This window comes from Mus pahari, chromosome 7 (assembly GCF_900095145.1).
Source record: "Mus pahari chromosome 7, PAHARI_EIJ_v1.1, whole genome shotgun sequence".
In the NCBI taxonomy this organism is placed as follows: domain Eukaryota; kingdom Metazoa; phylum Chordata; class Mammalia; order Rodentia; family Muridae; genus Mus; species Mus pahari.
Genome location: NC_034596.1, coordinates 34,717,576 through 34,737,335, shown reverse-complemented (window position 1 = coordinate 34,737,335; position 19,760 = coordinate 34,717,576). Strand labels below are relative to the sequence as shown.

Below are 19,760 nucleotides of genomic sequence, written 5' to 3'. Positions count from 1 at the left end.
TAGTTACCCTTATGGGGAAGAGGGAAAGCTTGTGCTTTCTCCACAGAATGCTGCAGAAGCATGACAACTTCCAATAAGGTCAGCCAAGCTGACCTGTGAGTTAGCTGAGTGCCCTAACAGTGGTGATAAGAAAGCTGAATTGAGATTATGTTTTTGACCCTCCCTTGCTTGCTTGCCTTTGTCCCAGATTGGACAAGCTAAACTGCCTTGCTTCAAGCTTTTAACTTTTGAAATAGAGAACACGAGAGACTGTGAAATCTGACTTAAAAAGATCAGACATAAAGAGGAGTTATAATGATTCTTCTCTTTCCTTCAATGTGACTCTAAACTCAATCTTGGACTGTTTTAGTAATAATTCCAATATTAAAGATTCCTAATGAAGGTAGCTAAAAACCTTGATTAGCTAGCAGAGTTAATCTGGAGCTCAGCCTCCTCTTGTAGAGGATTCACAGCAGTTCTGTGATTCTCAAAGCCCTTCACCCACACCTGGAAGCTATTGTCTGAACCTGGTGGTTGCTAATTTGCAACTGAATAGAGTACCTGGCCTTCCCCAAAGAATCCTTTATCTCATTTCTTTACAACTATTTTGACTTTGTGTCTCCAGCAGGTCAGCTAACACCCTACAGCCATCTGCAGCCAGCATTCAGCTTCGCCTTCAGCAAGAGCAGTGGCAAAAAATTCTTCAATATGAAAGAAATATCAAATATATATTGTGGCCTTAGTCTGAATTCGGGAATAGGTGTGCTATGAGGGCGGGACAGTCAAGGACGAGCAACCAGATTTCGAAACAATATCAATCTAAGACAGAGGTATATGCTAAGAGGCCGTGGTTTATTGATAATATTCCACAGAACCATGTTTGTGCAAAATATTCACAAACTAGCTGTATATACACTCCTAGATGGAATTGAATACGTTCGGGAAAATCTGAGACCTAAGTTAGGCATGGCTGCCAACCACCATAATTCCTGGGCAGGACGATAGACCATAAATATATTTTGTGCCAGTCCAACTAATTTTTTACCAAATATGAAGAGAGGAGATGTTGGAGCCTCCCAAACCTTTGCAGCCACTGTTCTACACCACCTGGGTGATTTCCTGCCAGGCTGGTACCTTGTTTAAGCCTGCCACTGTCCTGCTGAACAATAGCCTCAGGGCAGGCACTGCTCCCTGCAGATAAGCGCCTAGATTCTACAGAGACAGCATCCCCTGAAGACCACCTACCTGTTTGCTCCAAGATTGGGGTTGGGAGAAGAGTTTTTCCCATGCCATATAAACCGGGTACTTCTTTAAACCTTGGGCTTTGATCAGGATTTCTTGTCTAAGCCTGGTTATTTCCTTTCTTGCCCGCTTTTCCCTTTCAGCCCAGCCCTGCCTTTCAGGACGGACCCAGATCGGAGTGTTTCTGTGGCAGAAACACTCAGGGGATCAGGATGTAGAACTCCCAGCTACCTCTCCAGCACCATGTCTGCCAGTATGTAACCATGCTTGACCCTCCATAAAGACAATGAACTAAATATCTGAAACTGAAAACAAACCAAAATCAAATACCTTCTACTATAAAAACTGCTGTGGTCATGGTGTCTCTTTACAGCAATAGAATGCTGACTAAGATAATTGGATAGATCTGGATACAGAATCAAGTTTTTAACATATACCTCTGCCTTCAAACATTTAATGTAGTATCCAGTAACAAACAGGCAAATAAAATAAAATCATGATTATACCACAAAAATGGGAATTTGAATTTAAGTTTTATAAAGAAAATTATAATATAGTAATGATTTACGTTTCTCAGTAGATTATTGATAACAAAAATAAAGGAACCTCATAAAAGGTGAGAATATGGCTGGGGATAAGCAAACAAAATGTAAAAGGAAAGCAACTATAGAAAATAGAGTCATAGGTGTGTGCCCACAGCTGATCCTGTGCCAGAGTCTGGAGTTGATCCTGTGCCACAGCTCGCCATACCTAAATACCACCAGGAGAGAGCTGGTCTCCCAGGAGTGCTGACAAATTGTAAGCACAGATAAGACCACCACTTATGCTCCCAGGAACCTGCCCAGAGCCCTCAAGACACAGGAACCAAGGAGTAGCATGGGACAGGATCCTTCTAGTTTCCATCAGCGCCTAAAACTGATCATGTGACACAGCTCTCCATACCAAATTCCTCCTAGAGACAATTGGTCTCCCATACAGGCTTGCAGAAGGGACAAACCACACAGTCAGAGATGGCAAGACCAGCTAAAACCATAGATAAGCAGATGGTAAGAGGCAAGAGCAAGAACATAAGCAACAGAATCCAAGGCTACTTGGCATCATCAGAACCTAGTNCTCCCACCACAGTGAACCCTGGTTACACCAACACACCAGAAAAGCAAGACTCTGATTTAAAAATAACATCTCATGATGTTGATATAGGACTTTAAGGACATAAATAACGCCCTTAAAGAAATACAGGAGAACACAGGTAAACAGCTAGAAGCTCTTAAAGAGGAAACACAAAAATCCCTTAAAGAATTACAGGAAAATACTACCAAAGGGGTGAAGGAATTGAACAAAACCATCTAGGATCTAAAAAATGGAAATAGAAAAGATAAAGAAATCACAAAGGGAGACAACTCTGGAGATAGAAAACCTAGGAAAGAGATCGGGAGATGCGAGCATCACCAACAGAATACAAGAGACAGAAGAGAGAATCTTTGGTACAGAAGATACCATAAAAAATACTGGCACAACATTCAAAGAGAATTGAAAATGCAAAAATGCAAAATGCAAAAAACCTCCTAAACCAAAACATCCAGGAAATCCAGTACACAATGAGAGGATGAAACCTAAGGATAACAGGTATAGAAAAGAACAAATATTCCCAACTTAAAGGGCAAGTAAACATCGTCAACAAAATTGTAGAAGAAAACTTCTCTAACTTAAAGAAAGAGATGCCCATAAATATACAAGAAGCCTACAGAACTCCAAATAGACGGGACCAGAAAACAAATTCCTCCAATCACAGAATAAGTCACAACACCAAATGCACAAAACAAAGAAGTAATATTAAAAGCAGTAAGGAAAAAAGGTCATGTAATATATGAAGGCAGCCCTTTCAGAATTACATGACTTCTCACTACAGACTATGAAAGCTAGAAGATCCTGGGCGGATGTCATATAGACCTAAAAGAACACAAATGACAGCCCAGGCTACTATACCCAGCAAAACTTTCAATTATCATAGATGGAGAAACTAAAATATTCCATGACAAAACCAAATTTACACAATATCTTTCCATAAATCTATTATCTTTCAAAGGATAATTGATTGGAAATTCTAAAACAAGGAGGGAAAGTATACCCTAGAAAAAGCAAGAAAGTAATCTTTCAGCAAACCCAAAAGAAGATAGCCACACAAACATAATTCCACCTCTAAAATAAAAAAATAACAGGAAGCAACAATCACTGTTCCTCAACATCTTTTAACATTAAAGAAATCCATTCCCCTATAAAAAGACAAAGACTAACACACTGGATACATAAACAGGAGCCAGCATTTTGCTGCATACAGAAAACACACTTCACTGTCAAAGGCAGACACTACCTCACAGAAAAAGACTGGAAAACAATTTTCAAAGCAAATGGTCACAAGAAATAAGTTGGAGTAGTCATTCTAATATCAAATAAAATCCACTTTCAACCAAAATTAACAGAAAAAGGGTAAGGAAGGACACTATATTCGTCAAAGGAAAGATCTACCAAGATGAACCCTCAATTCTGAACATCTATGCTCCAAATGAAAGGGCACCCACACTCATAAAAGAAACTTTACCCAAGGTCAAAGCACACATTGCACCTCACACAATAATAGTGGAAGACTTCAACACCCCACTCTCATCAATGGACAGATCATGGAAACAGAAACTAAACAGAGATATAGTGAAACTGACAGAAGTTATGGACCAAATGAATTTAGCAGATTTGTATAGAACATTTTATCCTAAAACAAAACAATATACCTTCTTCTCGGCACCTCATAGTTCCTTCTCCAAAATTGACCATATAATTGGTCACAAAACAGGCCTCAACAGATACAAGAAGATTGAAATAATTCCATGCATCCTGTCATATCACTGTGGACTAAGACTGGTCTTCAATAACAACAAAAACAATAGAAAACCCACATACATGTGGAAGCTGAAGAACACTCTACTCAATGATAACTTGGTCAAGGAAGAAATAAAGAAAGAAATTAAAAACTTTTTAGACTTTAATGAAAATGAAGCCACAACATACCCAAACTTAAAGGACTCAATGAAAACAGTACTAAGAGGAAAACTCATAGCTCTGAGTGCCTCCAAAAAGAAATTGGAGAGATCATACACTACTAGCTTAACAGCACACCTGAAAGCCCTAGAACAAAAAGAAGCAAATACACCCAATGGGAGTAAACTACATGAAATAATCAAACTCAGGTCTGAAAATAACTAAGTAGAAACAAAAAGAACTATACAAAAAAAATCAACAAAACCAGGAGCTGGTTCTTTGAGAAAATCAACAAGATAGATAAACCCTTAGCCAGACTAACCAGAGGGCACAGAGACAGTATCCAAATTAACAAAATCAGAAATGAAAAGGGAGCCGGGCGTGGTGGCACACCCCTTTGATCCCAGAACTTGGGAGGCAGAGGCAGGCGGATTTCTGAGTTCGAGGCCAGCCTGGTCTACAAAGTGAGCTCCAGGACAGCCAGGGCTATACAGAGAAACCCTGTCTCAGGAAAAAAAAAAAAAAAGAAAAGGGAGCTATAATAACAGAAACTGAGGAAATTCAAAAAAATTATCAGATCCTACTACAAAAGCCTATACTCAAAAAAATGGAAAATCCGAATTAAATGGACAATTTTCTAGGCAGATACCAAAAACCAAATTAAATCAGGATCAGATAAATGATCTAAACAGTCCCATAACCCTGAAAGAAATAGAAGCAGTCATTAAAAGTCTCCCAACTAAAGCTCTCTCTAAATCTATTCAATATAGTCCTGGAAGTTCTAGCTAGAGCAATTAGACAACAAAAGGAAGTCAAAGGATTACAAATTGGAAAGGAAGAAGTAAAAATACCACTATTTGCAGATTATATGATAGTATACTTAAGTGACCCTAAAAAAATTCTACCAGAGGACTCATAAACCTGATAAAGAACTTCAACAAAGTGGCTGGTTATAAAATTAACTCAAACAAATCAGTAGCCTTTCTCTACTCAAAGCACAAACAGGCTGAGAAAGAAATTAGGGAAATGATACAAATAGTCACAATACAGAGGAGGAAGCTTGCAGCAAACCATTGGACTGAGTTCAGGGGTCCCGGATGGAGGAGATGGAGAAGGGACTGAAGGAGCTAAGGGAAGGGTTGCTGCCCCATGAAGGGAAGTAACAGTGTAAACAGGCCAGACCCCCAGAGCTCCTGGAGACTGGACCACCAACTAAAGAGTACACATGGAGAGACCCATGGCTCCCGCTGCATATGTGGCAGAGGATGGCCTTGTCAGACATCAGTGGGACGATCGACCCTTGGGCCTGAGGGGGTTCGATGGGCCAATGTAGAGGAATGCCAAGGCAGGAAGGTGGGAGTGGGTGGGTAGATAGAGGAGCACCCTCATAGAGGCAGTGGGAGGGGGAAGGGAATAGGGAGTTTCTGGAGGGGAAACCTGGAAAGGGGATTACATTTAAAATGTAAATAAAGAAAATATCCAATAAAAGGGGAAAGAAGAAAATAGAGTGATAGACATCAATAGAGTCACTCAAGGATGAGCTGGTTACTGCTGCCAGGTGTAGACTGTTCATTGTTTCAGCTCCAACTGACATGCTATGTTATAATTCTCAAAGTTGCTGCCATGTTTGCATGCACACCACAGACTAAAGTGAGCAATCCCTGACAAGATGCTCCCACTTCAGACGACAGTCCCAGGCGGGGTGTTCAGATCACCCATGAGCCACAAGTCCAGAATGTTCCCAGTACCACCAAGGACCAGCCTCAGCTTGAAGAGGGGGGTCATGAGGAAGGAGTGTTATGGAGTGGCAAAAGAAATGACTCGAAATCAATCATGGATACAAGCTCTGTGCTCTGCTTGAGCCAACTCTCTAGATCTCTAGAGATCTCTGGACAGCTTAGCTCTTGAAGACCCAAGCCCATTCTTTTATTTCCATATCAATTCAATCACCCTCCCCAGGTTCCCTTTTGATGATCCTATGAATCAGAAATTTATTAGACCCTTGGTTCTTAGAAAAGACTATATATATATATATATATCTATATATATATATATATATCAGGGCGGGAAGGTGGGAGTGATATATAAAAAATTCCTCTGGTAGAATTTTTAGGGTCACTTGAGTATACTATCATATAATCTGCAAATAGTGATATTTTTACTTCTTCCTTTCCAATTTGTATTCCTTTGACTTCCTTTTGTTGTCTAATTCAATCAAATGAATTCAGAGATCTGTCTGTCTTTGTAAGCACAGACAGTATGCTAGCTGGGTGAGATATGGCTCTGAGATTACCATTTCTCCCAAGCATGAGCCTAAACTAGGCTGTCCCAGCCTGACCTTAAACTTGGGAATCTGCCTGCCTTTGTAAGCACAAACAATAAGTTTAGCTGGGTGGGACTATGCTTTGCTCTGTGGTCATCACTCCCTAGATCTTTTTTATCTCCTCCCTTAATATCTTTCTGACGATCTGGTTCATAGTGCAGCTGTCTCTGTTCTTTTAGGTCCAAGAAGCCCCTTATATAATTCATATTGCAACCCTTTATTTTGTATAGTTAAGAAATCCTGTATATATATTTTTGAACTCACGTTTTCTGAGCTTTTTCCTACAGCCTTAAGTGTTGTCCTGAAGGACTCCGCATTTATGATTTTTGCTGAGGAACACTGGACACACCCTTGCCTCCTGGACTCATGCTGTTTCTAATTATCATGGATTCATTAACCTTAACAGAGAGAGCATTCACCAAAGGAAGAACATGAAAATATGTACAGTATTATACAAGGAAGCCTCATGTCCTGCTAGCTGTGCTCCAGGGGCAGGAACTATGTCATGCCATCCATTCTATATTGCAGGACTTGGAATAGTACCCTTTATTTGAGTCTGAAGAATCTATACCCTGATCACAATTACAATAGTGGGATGATCACGAGGGATACAAGTCATTCCAGCTTCCAGATGAAAAGCTGTATTGAATATGGTCTGGAAGAATCTGGAATTCAAAGTTTCTACAGATTCAGAACACACCTCTGTCAGTACCTCAGTGTGTTCACAATAACCAGGCAGCTGTCTGTGCTTCAGAATCCACAGATTTATGACAGTTTCCTGACATATGAATGACTCATTGAATTGATTCCCCATGATTCAATTTAATCTGTGGCCCCCTTGTCCTCTATGTTTGTGGGCCCAAAGCATTAACCCTTTAGTAGCATCAGAGACCTTATAGTGACTGGTTTCTATCCTAAATTATAACATCTCAGGAACATCAGTGATCTCAGGATCAGAAACGTCAACAACAACAACAACAACACCCTTTTAGTTAGAAATTCCAAGTATGTAGGATCATCTAAGAACTTGTAGCAAAGGCCATTATACATTATACATTATTATACATTATACAGAAAATACATTTAGTTTCTATATCAGGAAGCCCCAAGATATTAGGTAGAATGGTTCTAAAAGAAACCATATTACTATGCCTTGGAGAATAATCTGTGATATGGAAGTTGAGACAGGAAATGTAATCTATTTCTATAAGTTGATTAGGAAAATAGTAACATAGGTAATTATATAATATAATCTTTCTATTATAAATTATAAAAATATAAGTAAGCAAAGATACATCAAACTTTTTACCCCATGGAAGGAAGGAACACAAGCAGCTTTCCACATTTCTTCTACTGGCACAAGTCTTTTGGAAACTGCTTAGCAAATACTGCATCCTTTAAAATTCATGTCATGACTTCAGTTCTTCAAGTATTCAGTAGCTAAGCCTTGCCAGTTCTCCTAGAATGCAGTACCCTAGCTGTTCCTGTACAAACGAATCCCAACCACTTTTTAGACATCTCTTATTAGTCCTATATACTTTTACTCTCTAACTCTTACCTTGTAAGAAATCCTTGTTGCTATTTGTCTTAACACAGTGTTATGACTATCTCATGCTTAGAAGATATGGATATTTCTATTTTTGCTAAAATAGCAGTGAGTAAGAATTTTTTTAAACATTGCAATTTAAAAACAAAACTAATAAAGGCAAGTCAGAACTTTAAAAAAAATCTTTAAAAATATGACTGAGCTTATGTCAAAATTTCTGGGAAGTGACAAAGAAACGAAAGGAAATAAGATTATAAGAATTTTTTGGGTTAACAAGGATATTTAACTTTAACAAGCAACAAAGAGTTGCTGAGCCTGTACCACTTGGTTAGGACAAGGCTCTGACAAAAGGTTATGAAGAACACACCCCACTTTAAAAGGTAGAACACTCAAGTCAAGGAAGACAACAACCAAGATTGTCTTGGCGTTCAACCTGTGCAGCAGAGCCAGCTGCTCCTGAAAAGCCCTACAGCTTGGCATATGCAAAGGAATAGTTTGATTTAATGTTACCCAGCATCTACAAAACCGCAAGCCAAAAATCAATGCAATGCTGTTCAAAGTTGCTAATGTGCTTGGAATTGCTGGCAGAAACAACATAAATCCATGCTTCAAACACACACCCTCTCCCATGTCCACAGGATTCTCCCTGATAAAGTCCTGCCAAACAAGAGTGGAACTCATTCTTTGCCATCTGTTACAGCTCAAACTATAAGGCAAAGGAGGAAACAGATCATGAGCAAAAGTTAACAGAAAGGAAAAGTTGGAGAGCTACCAAGAAGTACAATTAGCTGCAATGTATAAATGGTTTAAATATTAAAAGACAAAATGTAAAATTAAAAACAGAAAGAAGACAAATCACATTGGAAAAAGGACTAGAAAGAACTCCAGAGAACTGAAAAATATTAAATGGATTCCTAACCAGGAGATTAGACACAGCTAAAAAGTGAATGAAATAGAAAACAGATTACCTAGAAAATATCGGAACATAAAAGAGAAACTAGACATGAAGATGGGATAAAAGGATATATATATATATATATANATACATANATATATATATATATATATATATATATATATATATATATATATAAAAGAAAAATACATGCAGATAGGAAATGTGGCAGAGAATAACCAGACAATGATTTAGAATTTCCTAGAATACAGATATGAAGTCCAGTTTCATAGAGAGATTCATATCAAGGCACATTCTACACACTGAACAAGTATGAGGAAAAGGACAGGAGTGTCTTAAAAGAATAACAATATATTTATGTATTTGTCACTATTTTTGTTAATGATGTGTGTGTGTGTGTGTGTGTGTGTGTGTGTGTGTGTTTATGTGAGTGGACATGAGTACAGGTACACCCAGAGGCCAGAGGAGGACATTAAGTCTCCTGAAGCCTGGGTTACAGGTGTTTAGAGCCACAAGACACGAATGCTAGGATATAAACCTCAGTCCTCTTCAAGTGACATATAATACATGCTCTTAACCACTAAACCATCTCTCCATTTCCATGGGAAAGCAATTTTAAAAGTCTAATTTTATTTTTGCAAACTTATCAAAAGCAGAGAAAAAAGAAAAACAGAAAAGAATTTCATAATAATCTATTTTTAAGGTAGTGGAAAAAACATTCACTTAACATTTATACTCAAATTACCATTAACAGTAAGAGAGAGTCCTGTAATAATCTAGCCACTGGGCTTATAGAAGCCATCTTGCCTACATGTGGAATTTGAGAATATAACTACACAAAGACAAACTGGGTCCTGGTGACACTTCCAAGCTTTTATATACAGCCAACCTTATTCTTAGTTACTTGGAGTATGCCATCTCTATTGATAGTTTTTTTTAAAACTGGAATGTATAGAGTAGCTCTAGTTGAGTGGTCAATAGAATGCCATGTCTTAGGGCAACATGGCTCAGGTTACTCTTCACATTCTGTGGACAGGTTAAAACAATGGCATTATTTACCACCCTTTGTAGAAATCCATCTACTCTTATCTAAGCTGTATTTGCTTCTTCGTGATTACAAGTCTAAGTTGGCAGGAAGTATCATTTACATATAACGGAGGCTACCAGGACAATATTATAAGCACCCCCAGACCCCTATGAAAACTTAAGTGCAGGTCACGGATTGCATCAGTGAACAAACCTGTTTCTTAGAGACACTCCCACATTATATGAATGTAGCCTTTGAGCTCGTCATCATTTTAAAGCTTTCAGATAATTAAAGCAATGCTCAAACATGCAAATATGTTCTGTCTAATGTGGTCTGAGTCACTCCTTCATGGAAATCCCAGCTATGTCTGTCTTTTAATTCATCTAAGAACTGATTTTTGTTGCATAGAAGTTTGTCTTCTCTGGATTTAAATTTGAACCAGTTGTAACATCTAGTTAATCATTAATAAATTGAAGAAAATCTTTAATACACATATGAAACTCATGATTTTGCCATTCATGAAAAGAAAGCATCCTTTTCCATCCACAAAACCAAGGCAATGTCTCCAAAAGAAACCATATTTCTTATGCCTTTTCCAAAAATTAATGTCATAAAGTTTTGGTTCTGAATCATGCTTTAAAATGTAATTAGAAAGACCCAGATTTCATTAAAAATACAAGTTGTTGATTTTAAAATATATATGTGATTAAATTTTAAAAATAGTTTGAGTCACAGTTTAAGAAAATGACACTTTATAAGTATTGCCACAAATGTTTGTCAAAAGAATTAATTAATTAATTTAAAAAAAACAGCTCTCACCTCAATAGGAATAGAAGATAGTTTATTCTGGAGCCAAATTTGACTAATCATAGCCTGGGAACACAAATTTAGGTTACTTTAAATTTCATGTTCCAACATGGAAGTAGTTTCATGAAGTTTTTATAGTAACAAAGCAGAGAAAGTCATAAATCAAGACACTTTTCAAATGTACTAGTTGAAGTATCACACAGGAAATAACAGCAAGATGGGGAAAGCTCGTCCATCAGCCATGGTTGCTATCTGATGGCAATCTTAGCTCTGGGGTTGGTAGAAGTTAGTGTTCTGCTAAATTAATAGATGCCAAAGGCTTTTTATCATGAGTCACAGGATATTACTTCCAGCACAGAGGTGAACAAGGAATGGCTACTCCCAGGGGCTAAAGCTAGCTAGAGATAAAATCTGGATAAGTCCCTCAACCTCCAAAATCCCAAGCCCTCCATTCCACACAGCTCAAATCAGTCAATCCACTTTTTACAGACAGCTTCTTTTCAAGAATTCTCCTTAGGCTTTATTAATTGCATATAACAATGACACCCTCAGCATATTAATTAGAAAAAGAAAAATAATCTTTCTGTCACTTAAGACATTACCAAGAGAACTCCCAATACAAAACAGTACCTGAGTTCTATTAAACTAAACTAATTCTTTATGTTATGTAGCCATTTCTGCAGAGACAAACCTACAGTCTGGAGGAAAATGCATTAACCTCAGGAAGTAAAAAACTTAGAGTTTTCAGGAAGTCTCTGAAACTGATCAGACTCTAGGTTTCTCCCCAGTACACTGGTTATAAACATAGTAAGGAGTAGGGCAGCAACTGAAAGGGACAGAACAGTAAAGTTGCCAAGAAGACTCTCAGACAGGTGGAGCCGCCTAGAAAAGGCAACTCAGACAAGATGCTTAGAAGAAACTACCTGGGAAAAAAGACCAGTTGAACTGCCTGGACGAAACAGAGATCAAAAAATAAGCTCTGTGGGGAAAGGCCCTCTCCAACCTGTGGAGCTGCAGTGTTAACTTAGTTAACTTACTGTTAACTTAGCAACCTATAGAGTTATACAATGTGTCCAGAACTCCTGTACCCATGCTGGAGTAGGCTGTGAGTGATACAGCTCCTGAGAATCTACTTTTTTTTTGTTTGTTTGTTTTGTTTTTCCAGGCAGAGTTTCTCTGTAGCTCTGGCTGTCCTGGAACTCACTTTGTAGACCAGGCTGGCCTCGAACTCAGAAATCCGCCTTCCTCTGCCTCCCAAGTGCTGGGATTAAAGGCATGCACCACCAACACCCGGCTGAGAATCTACTTTTTTTTTTTTTTTTTTGTAAATAACACCAACTAAAACTCTTGGCTCAACAAGTTGGGCTTTGGTGGTATCTTAGTTAGAGTTTTATGGCTGTGAACAGACACCGTGACCAAGACAACTCATAAAGGCAAACATTGAATTAGGGCTAGCTTACAGTTTCAGAGGTTTAGTCCATTATCATCACTGCAGGAAGCATGGCATGAGCTTAAAAGACCTCAAAGCCTGCCCACACAGTAACACACTTCCTCCAACTGGGCCATATCTCCTAGTAGAACCATTCCGCATGGATCAAGCACTCAGCCACATGTATCTATGGGGGCCAAACCTATTCAAACCACCACAGGTAGTATCCTTGCTTTAGTCTGTCATTGACTCCCTATTTGGGGTGAACAGACATTTGTTCAGGTCTTCCTTGGAATAGTGCCACACAATATTTTTCCTCAGTCTCAAACTTAGACTGCAAACTTCAATATGATGTCTGTGCCTATATTTATAGAAGTTTACATGATGGACAGAAAAATGTAAACATGTTCTACAGATAGCTATGATAGGAATTCACTCAGACTGTATTTACCCAAGTGACAAAGAATGGAAGATAGTCATGTCCTCTTCAAATGACTAGTGTACATGATGCCAAACTCATGGGTGGCTATTCATTCTAGGAAATAAGCCATTGCTGATGGGCTCAAAGTACAAAATCAAGTTCCATGGGCCAGATTTTTGTTAATTGTGCCTATCCTGCACTTCTGCCAGATTTCTATGCAGAAATACAACAGCTTATGAATTTCACTTATTAAAGTTCTATTTGTCTGTGTGTATATGTATATGCATATATATACAAATTTCATTATGAAAAATGTTAAATAAATAAAACATCACACAACAAAATAACCAGACCAAAAGTCTATATAACTTAATGAAAATACATACAGTTAGAATTGGCATTGAAATGGAAATTGTGAAGCTATACATTATATTTTACAGTTTCAGTACTAAATATACTTAATACACTTTCAAAACTAAAAAGTAATTTTTAAGAACAGAAGTAGAACTAGAAAAAAAAAGTTTTATATCCTTTTTTTAACTTATGTCCATTATCTTCAATCTCATGAAGAAATAAACTAGATACTCTCAAATATGTAGAATCTAGCCAGTAATATATATATATATATATATATATATATATATATATATATATATATACAGGTAGCATGAAGAGAAAAAGAAGAACTAACTATAAGGGGAAAAAGAAGGACTGGATGACCATAATAGGTATATATTCTAATTATATCATTAGTCTATTCTTCTCTCCATAGCTCATATCACAATATGATAAATGATATAATAAATGAAATCCGTGTCTCACAGTCAGCAATGTTATGACAGCCCTAAAGTAATGTCTTCAGGTCATTGTTCTCACTTACAGTTAAATATATTTCTATCAAAATTCAGCAAAGAAACCACAGCACCATGTCTGCCCCTTAACCATTACAGTGTCAAACACTCACCCCATGTTCCTTAGCTGCTAAGACAACTCTCAGGAGGATATCTTCCTCAACAAAAGGTCTCACGGCATCATGGATGATCACCACCTCCGGCTTAGTGAGTTTACAGTCTGGCTGATCTTCTGCCAGGGCTTTCAGTCCATTGAAAATTGACCTGTGGCGCGTGGCTCCGGCCTCAGCTAGTGAGATGCGCTTATGCCCATACCTCTGCATGATACTTCTCATTGCTTCCATGTTCTCCCCTGTCACTGTCACAACAATGTCCTTTATCCAGTGTACTCTACAAAGAAAGCATGTGTACATTTAATATAAATGAACTCTAACGCTCATAAAAGAAAAATGAATTTCCAGTATAAATAAGTATCAATTGATCTACATTGGGAGATTAATACTGAAAGCTCAGTTATGCTTTATTATGAAGTCTGGGAATCAGTAAGCATTTCACACTATCAATAAAGGCGATTTTTCACACTGTATTATCTTACACGGAATGGTACATAAAGCATGCTATCCCATATGTTAGATACATGAGATTTTTCACTTCAATTACATTTGAACAAATGGCATTTTTTTTTACAAAAGATTATGCACCTAAATTTATATTTTCCCAACTATTTTATCCTTCAGTTAGGTAAGAACAATATAAAACATTATTGATTTCTACAAGCTGACCATCTCAAGATGTTGCATGAGCTGCAACCAACCACACAAATATTAAAACTAGGCAGCTGATCTCACACAGACCTCCACTAGACTGATCACAGTCCACACTGGCTCTGGAATCAAACAAGTTTAACAGATACCAGTACTAGCATGCAAGTGACATTAGGGACCTGTATGTTCCCATGGGCTAAAACCAGGACAAATGCCTCTGACCCACAGTACCAGTCGATTCAGAGTAAAAGACACTTAAAATTTCTAGTATTTTATATGCCAACTACAAAATTCAACTTAAAATAAGAAAAATAAATAAAGTTATGAGCCTATGAACCCTATACATTCATGCTAGAATAGTTATGTACTGAAAGTAAAGTTTCAAAATGAGAGGTGACAAGAAATGCACTTAACATACATTAAGTTTTATAACCTGTATGAGATTCACATACACCTCTATGGTGTCTCTTACAGAGGTAGTATTTTTCAGAAGACATTTACATGATAATTTATAGAACATATTTTTAAGTTATGCAAGATTCATATAATTTCTTTACTATCTTTCATAATATAGTATATACCTTTCTATATTTCTACTTTATTCAAAATGAACATGAGACAGAAAAAAATGCCACTCTTTCATTGATGAAACAGCATTCGTTTTTGTTCATTTGTTTAGATTTATCTTCTGTAGTATGGAGCATCCATATATGTGGCAGCACATATATCTGTCTTGTACATTGCTTTATACAAAACTCTTACCAGGTGTTCAATAAGTGTTTCTTGAATGAATAAACTGTCCATCGTGTAACATCTTACACTTATGCACTGGTTTTCTTGTTTTTTTTTAAACCTTATATCCTAAAGCTCCTTAGAGGTATTCAATTACTTTTATATTTTCTCAGACATTTCAAGAAGGCTTCAATAGTGAAAACGGTGCAATAATATAAAATGCCCATGAGCAAACCGTAGTTTTTCCAAGTGATAAAAACTACAGAATGAGATTACTTGTAAATTTTTTTTTTTTTGGTTTGCTTAGTCCATCCCACATACCAATGTCATCCTTGACAATCCTTGAACTTACCTCACCCTGGCAGTGTGGAGATTATACTTCACAAAGATTACAGCAACTGGAAAACCCCCACTCTGCAGTCCCCACTCCGCCCTTCAGTGTGGTGTTCTGAAAGGGTCTGCCTCAACCCCTCGTTCTTGTAATCTCTCATATCTGATACTTCATGGATGGGGTCTTAACTGTCTCATCTTATCCCAACCCAGTTTACTCTTGCTACTTCTAGGTGATCCCTCTCAAGTTCAAACCCTAGGGCCATACTACAGTTTCTGGCCCAGACCTATGTAGAACTACTGCCTGCCCCCTGCCCCATAAACACACAGACCTTCCCTCTGCATGACCCTCTTCTTTCATGCCTAGCTGCTCCCTGATAGGAAAGTAATGTGGGTCCGAGATGACCGTACAAGGCACCTGTATTTGAAGATTTGATCCCCAGCTGCGAATGCTATTTTCAGGTATCACAAAACCTTTAGGGGCAAGAGACAAAGCTAGCATCAGTGAGTCACAGGGTCTTTGAAAATTGAAGTCAGGCCGGCTTCCAGCCTGCATGCTGTTAGTTCTGCTGACCCACTTCAACTGCCCTCCCCAAATAACAGGTTGCGTCCCCTGTAAAGTCAAGATTCTCCTCACTTAAACTGATCCTCTCACACTGTTGAGAAAGCCAATGTAGAGGGCAACATAGCCTCTTCCTAGCATGTCTCTGTGATGCTCTCTAGTTTCTCAATACTGCCCTTCCTTCCTTCTCTCCCTAGCCTACCAACCCATTCCTGAGCCTTACTTGCTCCTCAGGTCGAGACACAGCCCAATACAGGAACCTTCTCTGACCATAAAATTGAACGCACCCTCCTTTTTTTCCACTCCCTAAAGTCTCATCTCCCTAAGGTTATTACATGCCATGCTGTAGTCTGTCATTTTCTCTCTCATTAGGCTTCTGGCTCTCAGAAAGACCACAACCCAGCACCTGGCATATAAGTTACTTTCAGTAATATTAGTTATAGACACAGAAAAAAAAAGTCTTTGCTAGTGTCTCTGGGCTATATTGAGTATTTTGCATACAATATCTCTACATTCATCTCTTTGGGATACATTGCTATGGTCTTAATGTTAGTCTTGAGGACACAGAGATAATGGCCTGCCCGTGGTCACACCAGAAGAAAACCACAGGACTGCCTCAGAGGGCAAGTCTAACATCTGGGAGAGAAAACGTCATTCTGGACCATTCTGCATCTAAGACTTCATTTCTGTGACCGGGGTTAAAACATGTGGCATGGTTGCCTTTGCAGTAAAATAGTCAATCTCCTATAATTTCTAATAACGCCAACAAAAGAAAGTTTTCTTTCATTTATTTACTGGGATATTCAACAAATGTCAAACAAGCATCTGGCATATGCCCTCCCTTATGCAAGGCAGGAGAAACAATAGTGAACGCAGAATTAGAGCATTCTTTATATCGCACGCCATATGTTAATAAATATCTGCTGACTGGACAGAAACAATGCTCACATAATTAGGAAAAATGCTTTTAAAATGTGCTGATTATTTAATGTGGTCCCATGTTACCTTTCTTTTATTATTGAAGAATTATAATATATATTCAGCTCAGTGGCAGAATTTTTGTATAAAGCGAGAGATGAAGTTGATTCCTAAGCTGATAGACCTTGTTAATTTCCATTGCATGTTCTTCCAGAGAATTCAGCTGAGATAACTTTTAAAAGTTTAATGAAAAATTATAGGCAACTGAAATACAAAAGAACCAAGAAAAAAAAAAATGAAAGGCTAACACAGAACATAAGCATTCAAATATCTGTTCAATGATTCCTTCTGTTTCAAATGAATTAAATTAGATGTAAGTAATGGTAACCAGCTAGAGCTGTAGCTTTAGACCATTCCTGGGCAATTGTATTAGCTTTATTAAGTGTATGCGTGTTTTGCCTGCACATGTGTATGTGTACCATACACATACAGTCCAGTGAGACTACAAGACTGACACAGATGTTTGTGAGCTGCCATGTTGGTGCTAGAAGCTGAACCTGAACCCTCTGCAAGAGCAACAAGTGCTCTTAACCACTGAACCATCTTTCTAGCCCCAGTGCATTAAGTTGAGTTTATGATGGATCTGGGGCTCGGGGGCAGGCTATTACTGTTGGTGAGACAGTGTCTAATACGGATTGCTCTAGAATGCACTACCTGCCCCAAGCTAGTCTCAAACAGATGACAATCTTCCTACATCAGCCTCCTGACTGACAGATTTATAGGTGTGGCCCACCATGGGCAGCTTTAAAATGACTAAAACCACCATTTTTCAAAGTGTGTGTTTCAGGAACCATTATGCACCATCACAGCTTCCTATTAAGTGAAATTCAGTATTGTTGACTAGGCTAAACAGAAATGAGAATAAAATGCATAGTACAAAATGGGGAAATTTTCCTCAAAAAAAGTAAAGGTTTAGAGAACACTACTTCATACCACTCAAGCGGTAGTGGGCTTACAATGCTATTTTGTTCAAACCCAGAATACACCCAGGGCCTGCAAGCTTTTGTTAAGTACTGTTTGTATTCCAAAGGATTTATTCACATTCTTTTCAAGTCATAGAATTAAATTTTAATTCTGCAGAAGACTTTTAATAATGTAAAATCATGAGACTGTAAATAGACTTTAAGTACCTCACACAGTGCACACTGAGTAAATACTTGCTGAATAGAAGCATCTAGCCTACCTCTGAGCTGAAAACAAGCCCACACCAAACCCCCGGCAGCCCAATTCTATCAAATCCGCATGATTGTTTCCTTCCTGGCACATTCCATAGCAAATATAAACGTAGCCCCAAGCTCCGTAACACCTACAGACATTTTGAGGAGGAAATATAATATCTCAGAAGTTATTTTCTCCTGGAATAAGGTTGCAAGAGTACTCTGCTCAGATAGTTTAATAAAGCCAGCTGAAAGCAGAACGTTTATACAAATGCTTACTTACAAGCCAAGCCAAGTTAACACCTACAGAAATGCAGTCTTAAAGGGACAGTGGCAGCTGCTGCTCTCTACCACGACTGCCTTCATGGAAACTTGACTCTCAATTGCATTGGAGCCTTGTCTACAGAATCCCACCTCTTTGTGTCTATTTTGATGTTTTAGGCTAACATGTTAAGTTTGTGAGCAAGGCAGGTTGCTATCCCCTTAGCCACGGCAAGTCTTCTTACTTTGGTGCTGTTCTGGGAGCCTCAGAGCCAAGGGTCTTCGCCTGTTTTTGAAAGTCTCAAAGGGAAGGCAACACAAAGCTCTTATCCTGTAACCGTCACAAAACACACAAAACACAACGGCTTTTCTTCTCCCCTTGACTTAGACACGACCTTCTTAATGAATCAAATTCAGCTACCATTCAACGACAGCGACCCTAAGCACCGGTCTCCTTCTGAATCATGAATCAGCAGGATCAATACTATCTCACATCTCCTCTCTCCCATTTTACTATCTCAGTTTAACTCACTTGATCAACATGGCTCATTTAGAGAAACACTCATGTAGTTCTCATCTATCCTACTAACAGAATTTGCAATGGTTTAAATCAAAAATATAGAAAACAGAAAATTAAATAAACTTAAGTTAATACATTAAAATATATTATACCTTGCAGTCTTAAAAAAAAAAAAAAATTCTAAGCATGGGACATCCTTGGTTTCCAAGCCCTAAGAGAGGCAGTAGATAAATTGTAATCACAAGTTTGTATTTCTATTATACAAACACACATATTGATCTACTGAATCACATCTGTTAGATCAAGACTAGTCCACCGTAATAAAACTACAGATACTGATCATGGAGTTGGATTGCTAGTGTATTGCTATACAGGACCATCTTTCTGGTATCAGAGGTCCAGTTATAATGTTTTCATAAGCATGAATCATGTCAAGGAACAAGTTATCGTAAGCAGGGTCTTCCACCTAAGAGAGCTCAAGAAACCTCAAGAGTTGTAGGGAAGGTACTGTCAAAGCACTTACTGACTGAGGAAGAAGAGCCTCCATCTACATAAGCATAGCTGCAGGTCACCTCATTTCTTTGTGTGGTCTAACATTGTCTTTTTAAAAGATATTCCACAGTCACCTACCCTTCTAATTAACATTTCCTTCTCTTAAATATTTGAAACCAGAAATCTCATTCCGGGTAAGAATTTTTATTTCTATGGTCCCCTAGTCACCAACCCCATTTTTTTTTTTTTTTTTTGGATCTTAAAAAACAATAACAAGGGCTGGTGAGATGGCTCAGCAGGTAAGAGCACCTGACTGTTCTTCCAAAGGTCCTGAGTTCAAATCCCAGCAACCACATGGTGGCTCACAACCATCCGTAACAAGATCTGGCG

General features: G+C 38.2%; 1 protein-coding gene across 1 annotated transcript in view; it reads right to left on the bottom strand.

Moving 5' to 3' along the window:
- Crppa (CDP-L-ribitol pyrophosphorylase A) overlaps window positions 1-19,760 on the bottom strand; it is a 274,837-nt gene that overhangs the window by 252,283 nt on the left and 2,794 nt on the right. Inside the window, exon 2 of the mRNA XM_021202203.1 lies at window positions 13,688-13,964. Within this exon, the coding sequence (XP_021057862.1) occupies window positions 13,688-13,964 (277 nt within the window). The remainder of the gene's footprint in view (window positions 1-13,687; window positions 13,965-19,760) is intronic.